Source organism: Sinohyriopsis cumingii, chromosome 2 (assembly GCF_028554795.1).
Source record: "Sinohyriopsis cumingii isolate HCF-2022 chromosome 2, ASM2855479v2, whole genome shotgun sequence".
Lineage (NCBI taxonomy): Eukaryota > Metazoa > Mollusca > Bivalvia > Unionida > Unionidae > Sinohyriopsis > Sinohyriopsis cumingii.
The window spans coordinates 17,709,964-17,728,558 of record NC_142962.1 but is presented as its reverse complement, the minus strand read 5'-3'; the positions used below and the strand labels follow the sequence as shown (position 1 = coordinate 17,728,558).

Here is an 18,595-nt window from a genome sequence, read left to right as displayed (position 1 = left end):
TATGCATAATCCGTCAGTCTTTGTTTACGTCTATCTTTAAACTTCTTCGTCAGTTGTCTGAATCTTTGTTGGGATAGCATATGAATGATTCTCGGTTCGATCCTGCAGAGTGAACAAAACAGACCTAAGCCGAGCCTTCACTATCTTCTCATGTTTTCTGTGAATCCATTTAGTCCTCTATTTCTTCATTCACTCCAATTCACTGAAAGATCAACTAATAGTAATAATATTTGTTCCATCGTATGTTGGCCAATAATGGATCAACGTATCCACAAACTGAAAAGCAACATACTATCAAAATCAGAATACATATGCCAGTACTAAATGTACTTAATACTAAAGTCTAATTATACACAATTCCATTAAAAAGTTATTAATAAAGATGTAGATATGACATAGCTTTTTACTGAATTTTCTAAACTACGATAAAATTATTTTAGTGCCCCACTGGCAAGTTTTAATTCTTTTTCAAGAATGAAATAACCTTTTTAAAAAGTGGGAGTTGAATCAGCCGCAAAGACTTACACAATGGCTCACATTAATTACAAGAGACTTCTGTATATTACTTTAATACAAACATTGCAAACAAAATGTATAAAGGATGTGTACTTGAAAACAAAATTAATTTGTGTACAAACACCCAATCTTATATACATTCACCAGGCATTTTTAAATCTTCATTATGTCAAATTTATTATTTATGCGAACAAAAGTCAATGGCTTCAATATGTAAAAATTCTAATAGGGTAATGTTACCACAGCCTACAACCGTCACATTTTGTACCCCAAAGAGGCTGCTGGTGTTCGCTTAAAAAATTGGTCAGTAGAGTAATCATATCCCAAAATTTGTAATGTTAACATCATTTGTAATGTTTAGCGTGCCCTAACATACTGATGGAGTTGCCTGAGTCGACTATGTATCCTTTAATCCGATAGACCCAGAAAGAAGTAAATTACTTGTGTTGCTGTGCCTTAAAATAGCTAGCCAATCGTATTTTGAGGCGTATATTCCAATGCATAGCTCTTGTTTAGACTGATCTTGTTTTCGTTCAGCTTCTGGTTTCCATGGCAATATGTTGAGTTAACTGGATATCACATTATGCATGTTTGTTGGGTGATTTCAATTATTAAAGATTCGATTGGTACAAATATCATTCATTATACAGTTTACATGATTCAAATGTCTTTTTGAAAACATATTTTGCCCAGTTTATCAATAATTGTATATTTCTATTCTAATACCGATTAACTTGGCAGAACAGACCTCCAATTTAAAATAAGACATATGCAGACAAGACTTAAAATTATATGGAATAAATGCCGTGTTCTGCCCCTCCCCAGTCTGTTTCGTACACTTGCTGATTTTCATGGAAACCATGTGTTAAGAAAATATTAAAGAATACATGCAAATTTTTCATCTTTCCTATGTATATTTCACTGATAATGTCTACTATTAACTGATCACTAAATTTAAAATGACATAATGTATTTTTATTATTTGTCCGGTATAAAGTTGCATTAAACAGGGGTTTAATTTATTAACAGAATGACGTGAAGTAAACCCATGTAATCCATGATGAATAGTCTAATGTACAAATTGACATGAAACTGTTTAATATTCTGCTGCAAAAATAAAACAGTCACTGATAAAATCAGAAACTGTTTGCGTCTAAAACATTGTTTAATATTGCTAGCTGATATCATTGATTATGAGGCTTCTGAATTCTTTTATTCACCGAAAGTATCAGTGTCTGTCCCGTTGTTCGTGGAATTGAAACATGTTTTTCCAATATTTTTCTCATATTTCGTGGCAAAATTCTTTCTCACTCACACTTTTCATTTACTGTCTAGTTAAAACTGGCATTGTGAGGATACGTATTCTTTGATTTAATGAGTCTCGTTTCCTCTCTCACGAAGCAGTCTCATCTCGTACTCGAGAACTTTGGGAATAGAAAATCGTTTCAGCTCTTATTCAGGTGCTCGCAAAGCGAGAGAGAGAGAGAGAGAGAGAGAGACAGAGACAGAGAGACAGAGAGACAGAGAATGAGAGAGATAATGATTGGATGTAAAGAATTGTGCTTCTCTGATTAGAAGGGTATACACTTCACTTATGATTAGGTTCTGTAGCTAATAACGTAACTTTGTTAGGAAGCTGAAATGCCGATATATATTAAACATATAAATTTGATCCAAACAGAAATACACATATTTTATCATGCACATACACGTACCTATTATAGCAGATACTGCGGGTTCAATTTGTGACGAAGATTCATGTGTTCTATTAGCGCAACATTTCCCCATGATTATCTTTTGAAGCAATGTTTGCTGTATAGAAATGAATAGTCTGTTGAAATTTCTTCGTGGAACAAGACTGCTCTCATATCTCACTGAATATGAAATTGATGAACACAATATTTATTCTACAATTTCCAACACCAACCCGTGTTGAACGATTTAAAAAAATATAAGATAAAAATCGATAAACATCATTAATTTAGAAGAGTTTCATTTGTATCTTAAATAACATAATTATTAAATATCTATTGTTTTGCAGTTTAACTTGCTATAACGTTATTGGTATTCAAAAGGTTTCAACGATTCGGTTTCTCTATGCTAATCGACTTTACCGTCAAAATGCATGGAGGCATACTGTGATTATTAGCATCTCATGTCATTGGGTATTCAGTAGACAATCAAATGAAAGTTGGAAATTACCACAAAGGCTAAAATTATAGATCAGAATGAAATCAGGTCATAATACTTGAGCGATTTTTCCATCTGTGTGTATAAGGTAACATTTCTTGTCCACACTAGAGTTAACTGGCAAGCTTGCAAGCAAAAATTTGAAAGCGCGTCGTTGCGTTACCTGTTCATTGTTTGCTCACCAACTTCAATTCCCGAAAACTTGCAGCGTGCCTTAAATAAGCACTGCCACTGATACACTTAATTGCTAGTTATTTTAGCAAAACAAGTCCTTGCTTTACCTGAAAGCATCCTTTACCGCAAGTATTTTTACACAACATTATACGCTGTATATGACCTGCGCTACTCTTAAAAATGTCAATTTTGATGCCATGTATTTGAAAGTTCAAATACTTTAAGCATGACACGGTCTTGCGATTTCTTGAGATTTCCAGCAATGAATAAGAGACTGAAATAGTTATTAGTGTTGTTTAGTTCGCAAAAGACATATCATAAAACCTCTTTGAAACGAAGACATACAATACAACACTTTAATAAGGAACTTCAGAGTATCCCAGAAGCTAACTCCCAGTATCTATAATTAGTTGAGGCGATATTATTTTGCATGTATTACACTTCATCTACCATGTCAGTGCGCTTTCCATGTGCTGTTACTTAATGTATTTTACTTTTTTCAAAACTTCTAAGTAAACTTTCTTTATGTCTGATAACCGAAGATACTGGTTAGCCAAAATCATGTAATTGTCATCGAACCTACCTATTGAAGAAAAGAACGATGCATTTTATCAGTGCATAAATGTCATTTTATCAGTGCATAATTGTCTGTAATTTTAAATGCTATTTTATCTGATTCAAGAGTCTCAAGACTCACAGGTCCTCAAGTATTATAATTCAATTTGTCAGGACAATGGTGGGGAAGCACATTTGCCAACAACCTTGTTTAAGTAGTTTATCTTCGCTTTTCATATTTTATGATTGGTTTATGGTTGATAATATATTTACATATACATTTATTTATATAGCGCCAGTCCTGTCTAATTGGGTCATCATTTAAACAGAATCGGTCACGTATATTTTCCCGTTCAGGGTTTTTGCTACAACCTATGTCCTTTTCCACGATTGCCAAAATTTATTTAAGACGTGAATGAATGTGAAAGTTTGGAGATGAATTCAAATCATGACAAAAATGTCGTGTCATGGAAAGGTACTTTATAACTTTCCTGATGCTGGTCCTCTTTAAAAAGGCGATTCTATGATTAAGCGAAATACTTACGGGAAAAACAAAGAGACATACATGATCTTTAAACCTGAAAGGCAAATGGATCCTTATCGCGCAATTGAACTGGTAGAACAATTTGAATATTATTTTGGGCACCCGTTGTCTTCAAATTTACTGAGATCAGGTAAAATTATCATAATTATTTAAATTTTAATTTCATAATTTCTCAAGCCTTCGGGAATATTCTGATTTTATAGGAAATATTGACCTTTCGTGCAGATATACATTTATTACATTTTCAACATGTATAATTGAGCTTTCGTCCCCTAACTGGTTATGCAACTCAATTTTCTTACTGTGTTCAGTTTCCAAATGATTATGTGCTAACTTCGTATTTAAATTATTATCGGATATATTCCTCCATTATTTAGTCCAGGATGTGTTAAGATAAGTTGTTGTTAATTCTGTTGCATGATCGATTATAAAGATGCAGTTCTGACGAATTGCCACCCATGTGTTGCCATTACATTAAGGAGTGAAAAGGCATGATGAGAAGGTTAATGTCATTTTTATTATACACAGGAATGTTTAGCTGGCCGAAGGCACTGCACTAATTCGCTTCAGTACGCACGTGGTTACTATTGTTGTTGGTGGGTAATCGCTGCTGTAGGCGCTCCTTTTGAAGGACAAAAAATGCATTTAAAAATTAAAGCCAAAAGAAACAAAATTCACAAATGTGACAATTAAAAATTACTATTACCAAAAATTGTTTTAAAATAATAAGTGTTATTTTGGCTTTTATAATATTTCAGTTTTATGGCCAATCAAAGTAGAGAATAGATAATGTATGTATGTATGTATGTATGTATGTATGTATGTATGTATGTATGTATGTCGTTTAACGATACAACAAAACAGTCCTAGATATTTAGTGCCAAGGAAGCTTGGACAAACCTATATATATATATATATATATATATATATATATATATATATATATATATATATATCGAAAAAAAGGAACCACACATGACTACAAAGAAAGCATGTTATTTTTTTTTAAAAAGGTGGGCACAAAGCTTATACTCTGGATAATTTAAAGAATCAAGTTTCAATGTTAGCGTTATACTGATTCGCATCAGGGTTAATAGATATGTTCAACATGTGAAAATAATGCTCAAAACAAAAATACCATTTTGAGAGACTTCCAGTCGTCTAACATTTGCAAAAGCGATTGCAATATTTGAGATCGGATAAGTAAGTAACAAGATAACATTATCCGATAATGTAATTTGTTCATGATAACGAGAAAGAAAAGCTCAGACATTTTACCATCAAGCAAATCACTCATGGCATGATATTTTATTGAACACCAACCAATTCATGTTCATGTGTTCATATTTTCCGATATAAAATATAAGACTGTTTATTTGAAATCATACAAACGTTTATCTTCCTGTATATGTTGCTATCATTTTTGTGGAGGCACCATCTTGTACAGAACTTCTAGAATATTGCTAAAATCTGTACTTTTACATGGCTTGAGTTTAAAGATATTTGCATATAAAACCTTTGTAAGCATACAGGTTGAAGACGGTGTGTCTTGTTTCTAATATGCATAAGACTAGATGAGTCTTTAGTGAAGAAGGTATAAAAATGATTTACAACGTCACAGGGAATATGACAATTACTGTCACGAATAATCAGTAAATAAACATTATCTTTTGGCTCCCTGCTATAGCTAGAGACTTGTAATGTTTACAACATTCGCATTATATAGCCAAGGGACTTGTACTGTTTACAACATTCGCATTATATAGCCAAGGGACTTGCACTGTTTACAACATTCGCATTATATAGCCAAGGGACTTGTACTGTTTACAACATTCGCATTATATAGCCAAGGGACTTGTACTTTTTACAACATTAGCATTTTCTTATGGCTTCCAGTTAAGGCCATGGGACTTGTACTGTTTACAAACATTCGTATTATCTAGTCAACGGGCTTGCACTGTTGACAACATTAGTACTGTATTTTGGCTTTTACTATTGCCAATGGACTTGAACTGTTTACAATATTAGAATTTGATATTGGCTTCCAGATATAGTCAAGGGACTTGTACTGTTTACAGTATTAGGATTACATAACCAACGGCCTTAACCTGTGGATAACATTAGCGCTATGTTTTGGCTCCCAACTATAGCCAAGGTACTTGAACTGTAGCTAAGCGTTGCTTAGACTGATTTCTTTGTATTCAGCTTTGTTGCAAAAGAACTCAGTAGCTTTATCCACTGTAACATCTCACTGCAACTTATTTCTAACATTGCAGAATGTTCTATACACATCAGCATTACTGTTGTTTCTTCAACGGATATTCTATAACTTGTCTAACTTATATTTCCAAAATGTTCAGTAGTTGTCCGAGGTTCTGTTCATTGTTTTAAAATAAATTATTTCGTTTGAGCAATCAAATCAAAAACTTTTAAATACGCATTGATACGTGCATTATTAACATAATCCTACCTAGAGTGCTATTAATATTATATGTGACAACCATCTTGTCTTCTTTTAGTTACTCATCGATCATGTGATGTTTAGATAATCTATGTTCTCTTTCGATACCTCTCTTTATGATTTTCTGTTTCTTTGTGTTTTCTCTATTCTTCCTGTTACTTATATCACACCATGCTAGTTTCTAATATGGTGCGAACTTGAATTGAGAGTATGGCTCCAATGCACTTTTTACTTAAAGCTTTGATTTGTTCTAAACACTTTTGTTGTAAAATCTACTATATTGTAATTCTTCATACATCTGACTTACTCTACTCTGTGTGTCCTGGTCAGTACTGTAACATTTTTGTTGCAAGAATGTAAGACAATGATCACTATTACCTACAATTATTGCACCACACTGACATGTTGTTTCTAGCTGTCACACAGCATATGATTTAATAATGTTGAATTCGATTTGATAACGTTTGCAGAATTCTTGATAATTTGACTTATCCAATGTTTTAGGATCGTGATGTATGTTTATAATATTGCAAATTTTTTATTAACAACAAAAACAATGAAGTCATAATAATTAGAAGTTAACAGTATGATCTAAAATTAGTAAAGATCCTAAATACTTGTCAAAGAAAATGCTTCTGGTCTGGTAATCTGTAACAAGTACCACTAACGAAAGGTATATTTGGGTAATATAAAAATATAATCAAGTATCTTGTTGATCAGCAAAACGTAAATCTGGTTTAGTCGAGTAGGTACAAACCCCAACACCACTTCTCAACAAAAGAAAATTTACGGGAAACTGCTTCTCTTATTACGATGTATCTGCCCGTGTTATTAGAAAATTCGATCACAAGAATACTTTAATGTTTAAATCAGACACTCAAATTGTGGGCACATGCAGGACCAAGAAGCACTGAAGTTACATAATGCCATCAATATGCTCGAATTAAACCTTGCTGTTATGGTTCTATGATCTTAAAAAGTAACAGGAAAGAGTGAACGGCAATAAGCTTTGTAAAATCCAAATAATAATTTATTTCACTAGAATACAAAGTAAAAATGAGAAGAAAAAAAAGAACTTAAGGTATTGCGAATTAATTCCCCAAAACTTCCAAGAAAACCATTTCTAATAATTCAAAGTTATCAACAAAATTCAGTAAAAGTCCATAATAAATCAAAAAAACTGAAGGCGATGATATGTCTGTGGTAACTTATAAAGTGTTGATGTGTCAATAGTCTTTTGCTGAATCACAGTAATATAATTCCAGGTTTGAATTCACTATAATTTCAGTGAATGTTTCCTTCCATGAATTTTATCAGAGCACGTTTGTATTTCCAGATAAAAAAATCACTTGAATTCAATAATTTTAAGAAAGAAAATTTCCAGCCCAAAAATGAAATACTGGACACAACATCTAATACAATTTGAAAGTGCTAGATCTTAAAGCACGACTGAAAAAGTCTCAGTTACAACATTATGTTGTCTATTTGACCTCAGGTCACAATTAACATTTTTTAAGAAAAAGCTATTACCTAATGGAAAACAACCTCTAGAATGATCCTGATGTTTACAAAATAAAAACCATAACCTGGAATATGAAATATACACTAGGAAATCCCAAAACCTATACCTATACCCATGTAGGCATATTTAATTCTATTAATAATAATTCTGACTTTAAACTCATTCACATAGAGAGTAATTTACCTATGTCATTAGTTGTTTATACAGAATAAAGTCAATTCAAGTCAAGAAGAAATGAGCTTAATTTTGGACAAAGTTTAGTCCAACATACAATGCAATGAACTTTTAAAAAATTAAAATAACACTAGCTAACAAACAAAGCAAATTAGATATACGTAACACTTGCGTTATGCAGTGGGGTTCGAGAAAAGATATTTGATGGGTCTTTTTTTATCAGGAGGTGTTTAAAGCCTTTTAAATAAACAAGAATAAAGAATTTTATCGCCTGGAATGGAATTTGAAGCTAATATTTTAATTTAGCTTCTGAAATTATCTTTAGACGATCCGCTCATTGTATTATAATCAAGCTTATTGATGATTTAGGATTTTTTCACCTGTCATGGTCCCATGCAATATTATGTCTGCTATTTTCCATTCCATATAGACCCCTGATCTCAAGCACCTGGCTGTATTATTAATAAAGTGGAAACTATATGACTACGGATGTGGATGGACCCATCTGTTCCGACTTAAATAATGTTTCCTCTTCTTCAGGTGAGAGTGGTAGAGGTCTTAAATTAGTATCAGAAAGAAGCGAAATCCACATTTTTATAATCTTAAAGGTTCTATCACATGTTTTAAAGAATACAATGTACCAATATACTTGAATGTGCTGATGTGCCAACAGTCTTGCTGTATATAAATGACATGGTCTAGAATGTTTCTGAATGAAGTGACTCAAATAAAAAAAAGTTTAGTACAAGGAGTCATCTGGGCACTTTGTAATTCAATTAATAATTTAAATGAAAGATTCCTCTCAAATTCTAAACAAAACATTAAATACTTCTGCAGACTGAAAATGAAGTTAGAACAGTAATAGCAAAAGTAATATGAATAATTTTTCACTTCTTTTCTGAAACACATCTCCACGACTCTATTACGAGTCTATATCGCAATACATTTTCACGTAACATATATTGCAAAAACTAATCACACTAATGGAAAATAACTTAAACTGTAAACAGGTTTATTATCTAGAACCCTAATCAACGTAAACAACCTAGTTATATTATCATTTTCTCGAAATATTGTCTGCAGTTAGCTATGTAATATGTCGTTTACACATGATCATTGCAAACCATCACGGACTAAAATGAAGCACACACTGTAGATATTTATACCACCTCCACTAATAAAGAAAAAATACTTCTATATCCATGAAATTGCATCTGTAATCAGATTATCTTTTCCCTTGATTTTCCTAAAGTTAATCTGTTATTCCTGCAACATCAAACTCCATCATAACAATCTCTAATTTGTGTTTTTCATTTTGTTAATGAAAGTAAAGGGGATGTGATCAATGAATACAACATTCGGAGAAGGAGTAAATTAGAATACACTTCAAATAACTCCAAAGCCAATATTAAAGCCTACCACTGATTCTTGGTTGTTGAAAATTTTCTCTGGTGCTTGTTTAATTGTCTACAGAAATGGCGCACTGGCAGATCCACACCAGTTTTGTCTTCTTGAATCCATACTCCACCAATGCCTACATCCCTTGCATCAAACTTAAATTTTCAATGATTGGTTAAAATCCGAAGGTGAAAGATATTGTGTAGTCTTAGGCATGGCCTTTACTTTCTCAAAAACCTCCTGAAACTTGTTAGACCGATGAAACATGGCGTATTTACTCAGGGGTTATGGAAAATCTTTGGGAGCGAGTCATTCCAGGTATTTTGATTCGTCGGCATCGTGCAATAGGCGACTGGCATTGGTATATCCTCTAAACACGCTGCCTTGAGAATCCAACCATTTGATTTCCATTAGGTAGTAGTTTCGACTACGCGCTCAAATTCTTTGTCAGTTTTCATTGAATACTTGTATTCGTATTTGTGCTCCCATGTTTCTTTTACAATGTACTTTTGCTCTTATATGTTGTGGCATCTTTGGTAAGTTCCTTCGTGCAGATCTTTAGTAGTATATCCAGCATCTGGATATTTTCATTTTTCGGTTAGGGTAACATGATTCACTTCCTTGCCATAGGCATGCATGAAATTCATACACTATCTATGAGATTTCACAACTAATAACACTGGACAACAAATTTTTACAAAAGTCATGTTACTGAAATAAAATTAGTCAATTCTTATCAATTTTTATGTGCTGAACACGAATATGACAGTCAAATTGCAAAATTGGCTCTAGTTTTTTTGTAATCTGCAAGAAATTAATGTTTACATAACGAAATGCATTCCAATAGTAAAAGGTCAACTGTAATAGCCTACCTATAAAAAATCAAGTCATTGACTACATCTTAGATTTCTTCGCCTGTCTCTTGTACAGCTGTTCGGGAGGAGTGTCCAGCAGTAGTCAGCCAGCATTGTAGTGGACCATTTTCCCTGGTATCTTTGTTCCATTGTTGCGATATCTTGATGAAAACGTTCGCCGTGTTCATCACTAACAATATCACAGTTGCTAGGAAAGAAATCCAAATGGGAATGAAGGAAGTGAATCTTTAGAGACATATTGCAGCCAAGTTTCTTATACTTCATCAACATGTCTTCTACTAGTTCCTTATAGTTTTCTGCCCTAACATTTCCGAGGAAGTTTGTAGAAACTAGGCGAAAAGCATTCCATGCTTGTTTCGCGTCACCTTCCAGCAAGTTGTTGAACCGGTCGTCTTTGAAAAGCTCTCGAATCTGAGGACCCACAAAAACTCCCTCTTTAATCTTTGCTTCGCTGAGTCGAGGGAATTTTTCATGCAGGTATCGGAATGCTGGCAAAGTCCGGTCAATGGCTTTCACGAAGTTCTTCATCAAACCTAGTTTGATGTGAAGGGGTGGTAGCAAGATTTTCTGAGCCTCAACCAGAGCTGGGTGTTGGATATTCTTCTCTCCAATGGCTACATTCTGCCTGTGAGTCCATTCCTTCCTCATGTAGTGCATTTCCCTTGCTCGGCTATCCCACTCGCATAAGAAACACATGTATTTTGTATATCCTTGCTGCAGTCCCATTAAAAGGGCAACTACCTTCAAATCACCACAGAGGTGCCAGCTGTACTTGTTATACTCAATGGAATTCAGTAGCTGCCTTAAGTTATCGTATGTCTCTTTCATGTGGACAGCATACGCTACTGGAATAGATGGAAGAATGTTTCCATTGTGCAAAAGCACAGCCTTGAGACTCAGTTTCGAAGAGTCCACAAATAGTCTCCATTCTTGTGGGTCATGAGTGATTTTTAAAGCATTCATGAGGCCCTCAATATCGGAACAGAATATCAGATTACTTTCCTTTCTGAAGAAAGGCTCCAATTGCTGGTGGCGCTTTCGATATGCAGTAATTGTGACATCTTCTTCTAGAAGATTCCATTGTTGGAGTCTTGATCCTAGCAATTCTGCCTTGTTCTTTGATAAGTCCAAATCACGAATCAGGTCATTTAGTTCTTCCTGTGTTATTCTGTGTGGGGTTGATGATGCACCACAGTGAAAATCTGGATCACTGCATGCTGATGGACCAGGAGAAGAACAGGTCGACTCACCTTTGTCTTCGTCAGATGAATCAAGAGAATATTCTGCTGGAGGTTCTGGAATAGGAAGTCCCTCACCATGTGGAACTGGTCTCAATGCAGACGGAATGTTTGGGTAGACTATTCTCGACTTCTTTCGCTTCGTTATTCCGCCGGAAAGAGGAGGAACCAAGCAGAAGTAACAGTCATTTAGGTGGTTGCTTGGCTCTCTCCACACCATTGGGACTGCAAACGGCATTGATGACCTTTTGCAATTCAACCACTGTGAAAGCTGTGTTGTACATGTAGCACAGCATATATGCGGAGCCCAAGGCTTGTCTTGGTCACCAACCTTGCATCCGAAGTAAAGATGATATGCCTTCTTCACTTGAGAATTGATACTTTTCTTCTGGTTGGCAAATGTCACTTCCCCACAAATATAACAAAAATTGTCCGCGGTATTAACACACTTTCGAGGCATTGCTGTTCTTTATTGTACGTAAATGGATAAAATAATAAGTTTTATGTAACAGTAGCTTGAACTGTCTCGCACAACGTCTAAAATATTTTAAATGCTGAACCTATCTGATTGGGCTTTATATAGTACACTGCTTACGTCAGCTTCAGCAGCCGCCTGGCATTAGTATAATAGGCCTACACATGTATAGTACACTGCTGACGTCAACTTACTTCAGCAGCCGCATGGCATTAGTATTGCATTGCATCAGAAAATGATGCAATCAACTGTGGATGATGTGAGCATGATGGTATTATGCAATGTTACATCATTATTCCGGATGTTGCTGCAGTCCTACTGGAGAAATTTACACAGTGAAACATAGAAAATGAGGTATATGAATATCTTCAAAACGAGAGCCAATACAAATTTTTCACGGTTATATTCGTGTTCGGCACACCAAAATACTACAGATTAGGGCCTTTTCAAGTCAGTAATGATTTCACTGTTGACCAGTGTAACCATCAACCAAGGAGGCACAGGTCATATTTTCCCTACCATTTCTTGCATGTTGCATCGATTAGTCTTGCCTATTCATAAGAATGCAACCATCGCAAATCCTTTGCCGAATACTTGCCACATCTATGAGGTAAGAAGATGTGCCATTCTTGATGTTGAAAGTCAAACGTGTCTGATTTTGAGTCAGGTATCATGTTACATGCGCAGGAAGATTTCCGATGACAATGTGATGGAAATATCATTTAACTTTTTCAGTTATTCAAAACAAACCAGGTAACTCATGAAATCATTGAACTGTATTCTTCTTATATTCAGGTTTTATACCCGCTCATAGTTCCTGATGGTTATTCGGATAGCTTTTCTGCAAAACGTTTGTTGATATACTGTCCCTCCTACCGAGGCATGTTGTGAGTGATAAGTCAAACGTATTCGTGACAGTTGCTGAAAAAAATATGTCTTCTTCGTCCATGTCCTCCCATTTATCATTATTGTCCAAGATCCACTTAGCGAAATAGAAAAGATCGTTGGGCACACACATTATATATATATATATATATATATATATATATATATATATATATATATATATATATATATATATATATATATATATATATACAGAGAGAGAGAGAGAGAGAGAGAGAGAGAGACAGACAGACAGACAGACAGAGATATATAGATAAATAGATCTGACAAGTAATATTGGCGTATCATGGATTACGGTAACAATGTATAATACATTTTGCAGAACATTTAACTGACAAAATATTGCAATCAATTGAAACTTGTTTCCAGTTCTATTCATGGTCAGTTGCTATTATTGACAAAAGCTCTAAAAGATGAAGGGCGTGTTTTTCAGAATTAAATACAGCTAGTTAGTTTTACCTCAGACCATTAAATAGTTTCTTTAGGCGATGCACAAATGTAGTTAGACTGTGGCAAGAGGAGTTAGAAGATCAAGCGTTATTTCGAATTTGTACTCAGATCAAATAGTGGGATTTATTCAGTTCGCATTGCTGGTATTTATTAGAGAATAAACATCAACTGAATTACTGTGAACGTTTAATCAAGGGTATGTTACATAATGTTAATATGTCATGTCCTTTGTGGGACATGAACTTTAATTTGTCAGAGTAAACATTTGTGGGCAATAAGTATTCGACAATCATTGCATTACCGTTATAGATTGATATAATTGACAAACGGTTTTAAAATTTGGACACATAAACATCATATAGGTTACGCATCAGAATACTTTTTTCCATTATACATTCATTTATTCTCACATGACTGATACAGAGTATTTCAGGATCGCACATCTACACTAGAAATTGACATTGGTATGTCGATGCACTAAAGTAACAAACTCCACTTTGCTTTTTTTAATTATATTCACGCTATACAGATGAGAACATGTGGAAAGCGTAACAGTGAGATGTAATAAATGTATTATTTGTTCTGAGTCAAGTGAAGGATCACGTTTGAGTATGGTTTGATGACCTGGATATATCCCTTCCTGATATCAATGTCATACATGCCATTTATATGTATATCGCTTCTGCTACTTTTTTCATTATATGAACATCTTAATTTTCTGGTAAATCTACAAAAGTAACTTATCAGCCGATAAATTATTTAGTTTTTTGCTCTGACCTTAATCCACCTCTCGTAGACGTAATCGTTCTGTATAACTCTTCTTGCGTTCACGCCATGAAAGTCAGTTCGCTGCCATAATGCCTTGTAATACAAAGTGAGAACAATTTTCAATATGTGAGACATATCATAGATCGTCACAGATGCGATTGTTCAGTTTAAAATTAATGTAACAGTGATTAAATAATTGATGTATTTATAACATAGTTAATATTGATTTGGCATTCGAGATTCAACGGCTTTTTCTATTGTTTTCGTTTTGACAGGTTCCACAGAAACTCAGTCTGGGGTATTTTTATGGATCGCATGCAGTGTTTTACAGCTCAGATAAATTCCAATCTTCCACAACATAGGACAACATCTTCTTTTCAAGGTAAATTAAGTATCTAATTGGCACTTTCCAAGAATAGTACCCTTAGTCGTGTCTGTCATTAGCACCCAGGTTTTACTTGTTATAGTTGACTATGATCAACTGGTATAAACGGTATACTGTTGTCAATAGTTCTTACGCTGCTTAACTCATTACATTGATAAGATCACGCTTTGTGAATGTTAGCTTGTTCTCACTAATTATTTCAATGTTGAACATGCTAAATTTACAAGATCACGTCAAAATGAATGCTTACATTAAAGTCAGTTCTTTTAAGGTCTGTTAATTTTATTCGTAATTACATTTTGGTATTCGCTGACAAATATTATTAACTACTGTCAATCTTGACTTTCTTGCGAATCTTGCATATCTCCTTTTTTTTTTTAGTTAGATTGGAGCACCTGGTACGGACCAAATATATATTTGGCCTCGATATATATTTATTTTATGTTCTGTCATGAATATACTTATGCCACCGACTGCTAGCGGCGAGCAAAATATTGCACGCACTTTTTGTGACAAACTTGCGACATCAAATGTGGACATAATTTATTGATGTTTTAAGACCAGTGGAATCAGTGCATGACTTGATCATAAATTAAACCAAAACTAATGATTTTGTTTGGAGAACGATGCTGCAAGGTAGTTATGTGCCATCATATCCATAGTATTTTGCATTATTAGGATTCTCTTTCATTTGATTATGTTTCAGATTACAGCCACAGTGGACATTCGACTTTAAAAAAGTGAAAGATTGCAGACTTTGTTTTTTTCCAGACTAGCAGCTTGAGATAGGACAAATGTTCCAATATATACGACCTCGCCTTATTTGTGGATACTTTAGAATACTGTCGGAAATCTGTTCGCCATACCAATTAGACGTAAAAATCCGTTCTCATTAGAAAGGCTGAATGGATGGATAGTTGAACGTGTTTCCAATTCTGAAATTGACGGTCATAAAATTCACGTGTGAAGCTTGCTATTTCACTGATCTGTTTCAATATGTACTCACAGAAGTTAGACAATATTATTTTATGAAACCTTCGCTAAGGAGGGCTTTCTTGACTTGATGACCCGCTTAGTTGTGTGGCTATCACTGACTTGATGACCTGTTTAGTTGCATGGCTATCACTGAGATCTAACCGCAGAAATTCTTAAAATACGATAAAGTTCAACTGATGAGGTATTTTCTTATATTTCAAGTTCCGTGTCCCTGCAACCGAAAGAAACTTTTTCGCATGTACATGCGCTCTCCCAATAAATTATTTTAATCAGAACACAACATGGAGAATCACTCTACTTCGGATCCGTTTAACATCAGTTTGGAATGGAATAACACTAATAATGAATGCAATAACTTCTGTTTGTACGACAAACAGCTATTCCGGTATCAATTATTGGCCATCATTTATACAACGTTATTGATGGTTCTCGGGATACCAGGCAATATAGTTGTCTTATATATCTATTTTCGGAAATGGCGGAAAAGTACGTCACGAATATACATAATGTTCCTCGCTGTTCTGGACCTAGTTAACTGCATGACGACCCTGCCTATGGAGATCTTTATAATGACGTACTCCCTTATGTTTGACTACCCTGTTGTATGTAAACTGTCACGGTTCTCCACATATTTAATGAATACGTCATCCACTTTAATTCTAGTTGGTATTGCCGTAGACCGCTTTAAACGAATATGTCGTCCCTATGATAGACTGTTTAGCGAAACGACGTCCAAATGGATCTGCATCGCTAGCATCATCACTTCGCTGGTAACAACAAGCCCATTCCTTGTATTCTACGGAACACAAACTGTTAAAATTGCTCCTGATGTTGTCGGAAAAGTATGTCTTCTGGAGGACAAATACAATTCATCGCTGGTTCCTTTAGTTTACTTTGGAATCATGGGATTAACCACCGTTTTAATCTTCTTTGCGTTGTCTTTACTGTACTACTGTATTGGAATGCAAATTTACCGACACAAGAAATTCAAGGAAAAGAACTGCAGCACTGTCGAGAAAGTTATAAGCGAGAAATCGGCGGACAGATCTACCAATTCCGATATTAACAACCTGAAGCCGCTGATTCAATTAAATGTCATTGGGCCGACTCAGGACGATTATGGAACAAGCAGCTGTCTGACTCAAACAGCTACCATCTCCAAGAGCATCACTCCTTCGTCATCTCCTCACTATTGCTTGAAGAACAACGACTTACCGTCTCTACGACTTAATGGAAGCGTATTAAGCATACCAAGTAATGGGCAGGACCTTGGCAAGCAGGTAGGTGCTAAGACCGAGGGTGAGTCTCCCAGGAACAAGAGAAGAAAGATAAAACAAGTGAGATACTTGTTAGTTAGAGGATCTTCTACAATGCATTCTAGGAAAGCAAAGATGTCGAATTGTATGACTATAAAAGTGGGAAGGAGTACTTTAATGTTGTTTGTAATAACCTTAGCCTTTATAATCAGCTTCCTTCCTTTTTACGTAATAGTCATCATACGACAGGCGAATCCTGATCTACTGAAAACGATGACGCCAGCTGGTAATATAGCCTACCATATGTTTCTAAGGTCATATCTCCTTTGCAGTGCTATCAACCCCATCATTTATTCCTTCTGTAACAAGCAGTTTAGGGGATTTGTAAAAGATCTCTTAGCACAAATCTTCACGAAAAACCCTGCAGACCAGCTTCATAAATTCAGGCACAGGATTAGATAATACTGCCTTATCAGCAGAGAAGAATCCAGAGAAATGATTATGATCTTTGTCAAGAATGTCTTGTAACTGAAACAAAATGTAAAATACCATTCCAAGAACAACGTAAATGTTGATAATAATATCACTTAAAAACACCTTAATATTATTAAGCCAAACCTGTATAGAGCAATCATCTAATTATCATCTACATCACTGTTATTTGTATGGGATACGATTTTAACGTGATTCAGATTAATATGATGGAGCAGTTAGTTAAGTCAGTGATTTTGTTAATATATGAATGTGTGGATCGATGGATGAATGGATGGATAGGAGTGCCAGGATTAAAGGAAATCCTAAAAGACGTTAAAGGAGCACGTACCACACATATCTAGTTAAAGTGACCATGTATTGTTTTTAATGAAGCCCACTAGAGGTGTGGTGTGAAACTGTTCAACTCGTAAATATAATGCATATCCGAGCTTGCAAATATTTTGATGTGATGTTTCTTGTATCGTTATGATTTCAGTGTGCTTTTGTCATTAATATATTAAATATTTTCCTACTGTTCGGATTATTGTCTTTTGTATTTGGCCATTTTGTTTTGTTTTCTTGTAACTGCTAAATTCAGATAAATACAGTATTGTACTTCCACGTCAGAAATGTCTGTAAAGACTGAAAATAGATTAATATCCACATTAGTAGTAATGTAGTAGTAGTAGTTACGGCAACACTGATAGAGAAGAAGAAATGTAGTAGTATTAGATATAGGAAGTAACCAAATTAGTAATGCTTCTATCCGTAATTAATGTGTCCTTCGCGGTAGAGAATCTCCGTAAATGATCGTTTATACACTTCGGTAACATCTTAATCACTGCACGTTCGTCGAATTCATTTGAAACATGCACTCTGTGACAAGCATGAAAATTCAATAATTGTTCTAACTCTGTCAATAATCGTTCATTTACGGTTTTCGGTTTCCTATATTTCTCTTAATATTGAAATAGGAAACCTTCTTTAATATCAAAAACAGCAAAAGGAATATTCATGTATTCCTCTATTAACTGTTGCCTTTAGAAATCATACATAAACGTTAGCAATAAATGACTGATGGCTTTTGGGGGTACAATAAGTATAGCTAATAAATGACTGATGGCTTTTGGGGGTACAAAAAGTATAGCTAATAAATGACTGATGGCTCTTGAGGGTACGATAAATATAGCTAATAAATGACTGATGGCTTTTGAGGGTACGATAAATATAGCTAATAA

General features: G+C 34.6%; 1 protein-coding gene across 3 annotated transcripts in view; it reads left to right on the top strand.

The window, feature by feature from the left end:
* LOC149804395 (uncharacterized) overlaps positions 1 to 17,894 on the top strand; it is a 136,365-nt gene extending 118,471 nt beyond the window's left edge. For 2 of the 3 annotated variants that reach the window (XM_089939702.1, XM_089939684.1), the window contains exons 3-5: positions 8,567 to 8,676; positions 14,522 to 14,628; positions 15,338 to 17,894. In XM_089939702.1, coding sequence (XP_089795828.1) covers positions 15,909 to 17,345 — 1,437 coding nt within the window. In that variant the 5' untranslated portion in view covers positions 8,567 to 8,676; positions 14,522 to 14,628; positions 15,338 to 15,908 and the 3' untranslated portion in view covers positions 17,346 to 17,894. The remainder of the gene's footprint in view (positions 1 to 8,566; positions 8,677 to 14,521; positions 14,629 to 15,337) is intronic. The other variant, XM_089939695.1, reaches the window with a different exon arrangement.
* Positions 17,895 to 18,595: the final 701 nt, after the last annotated feature.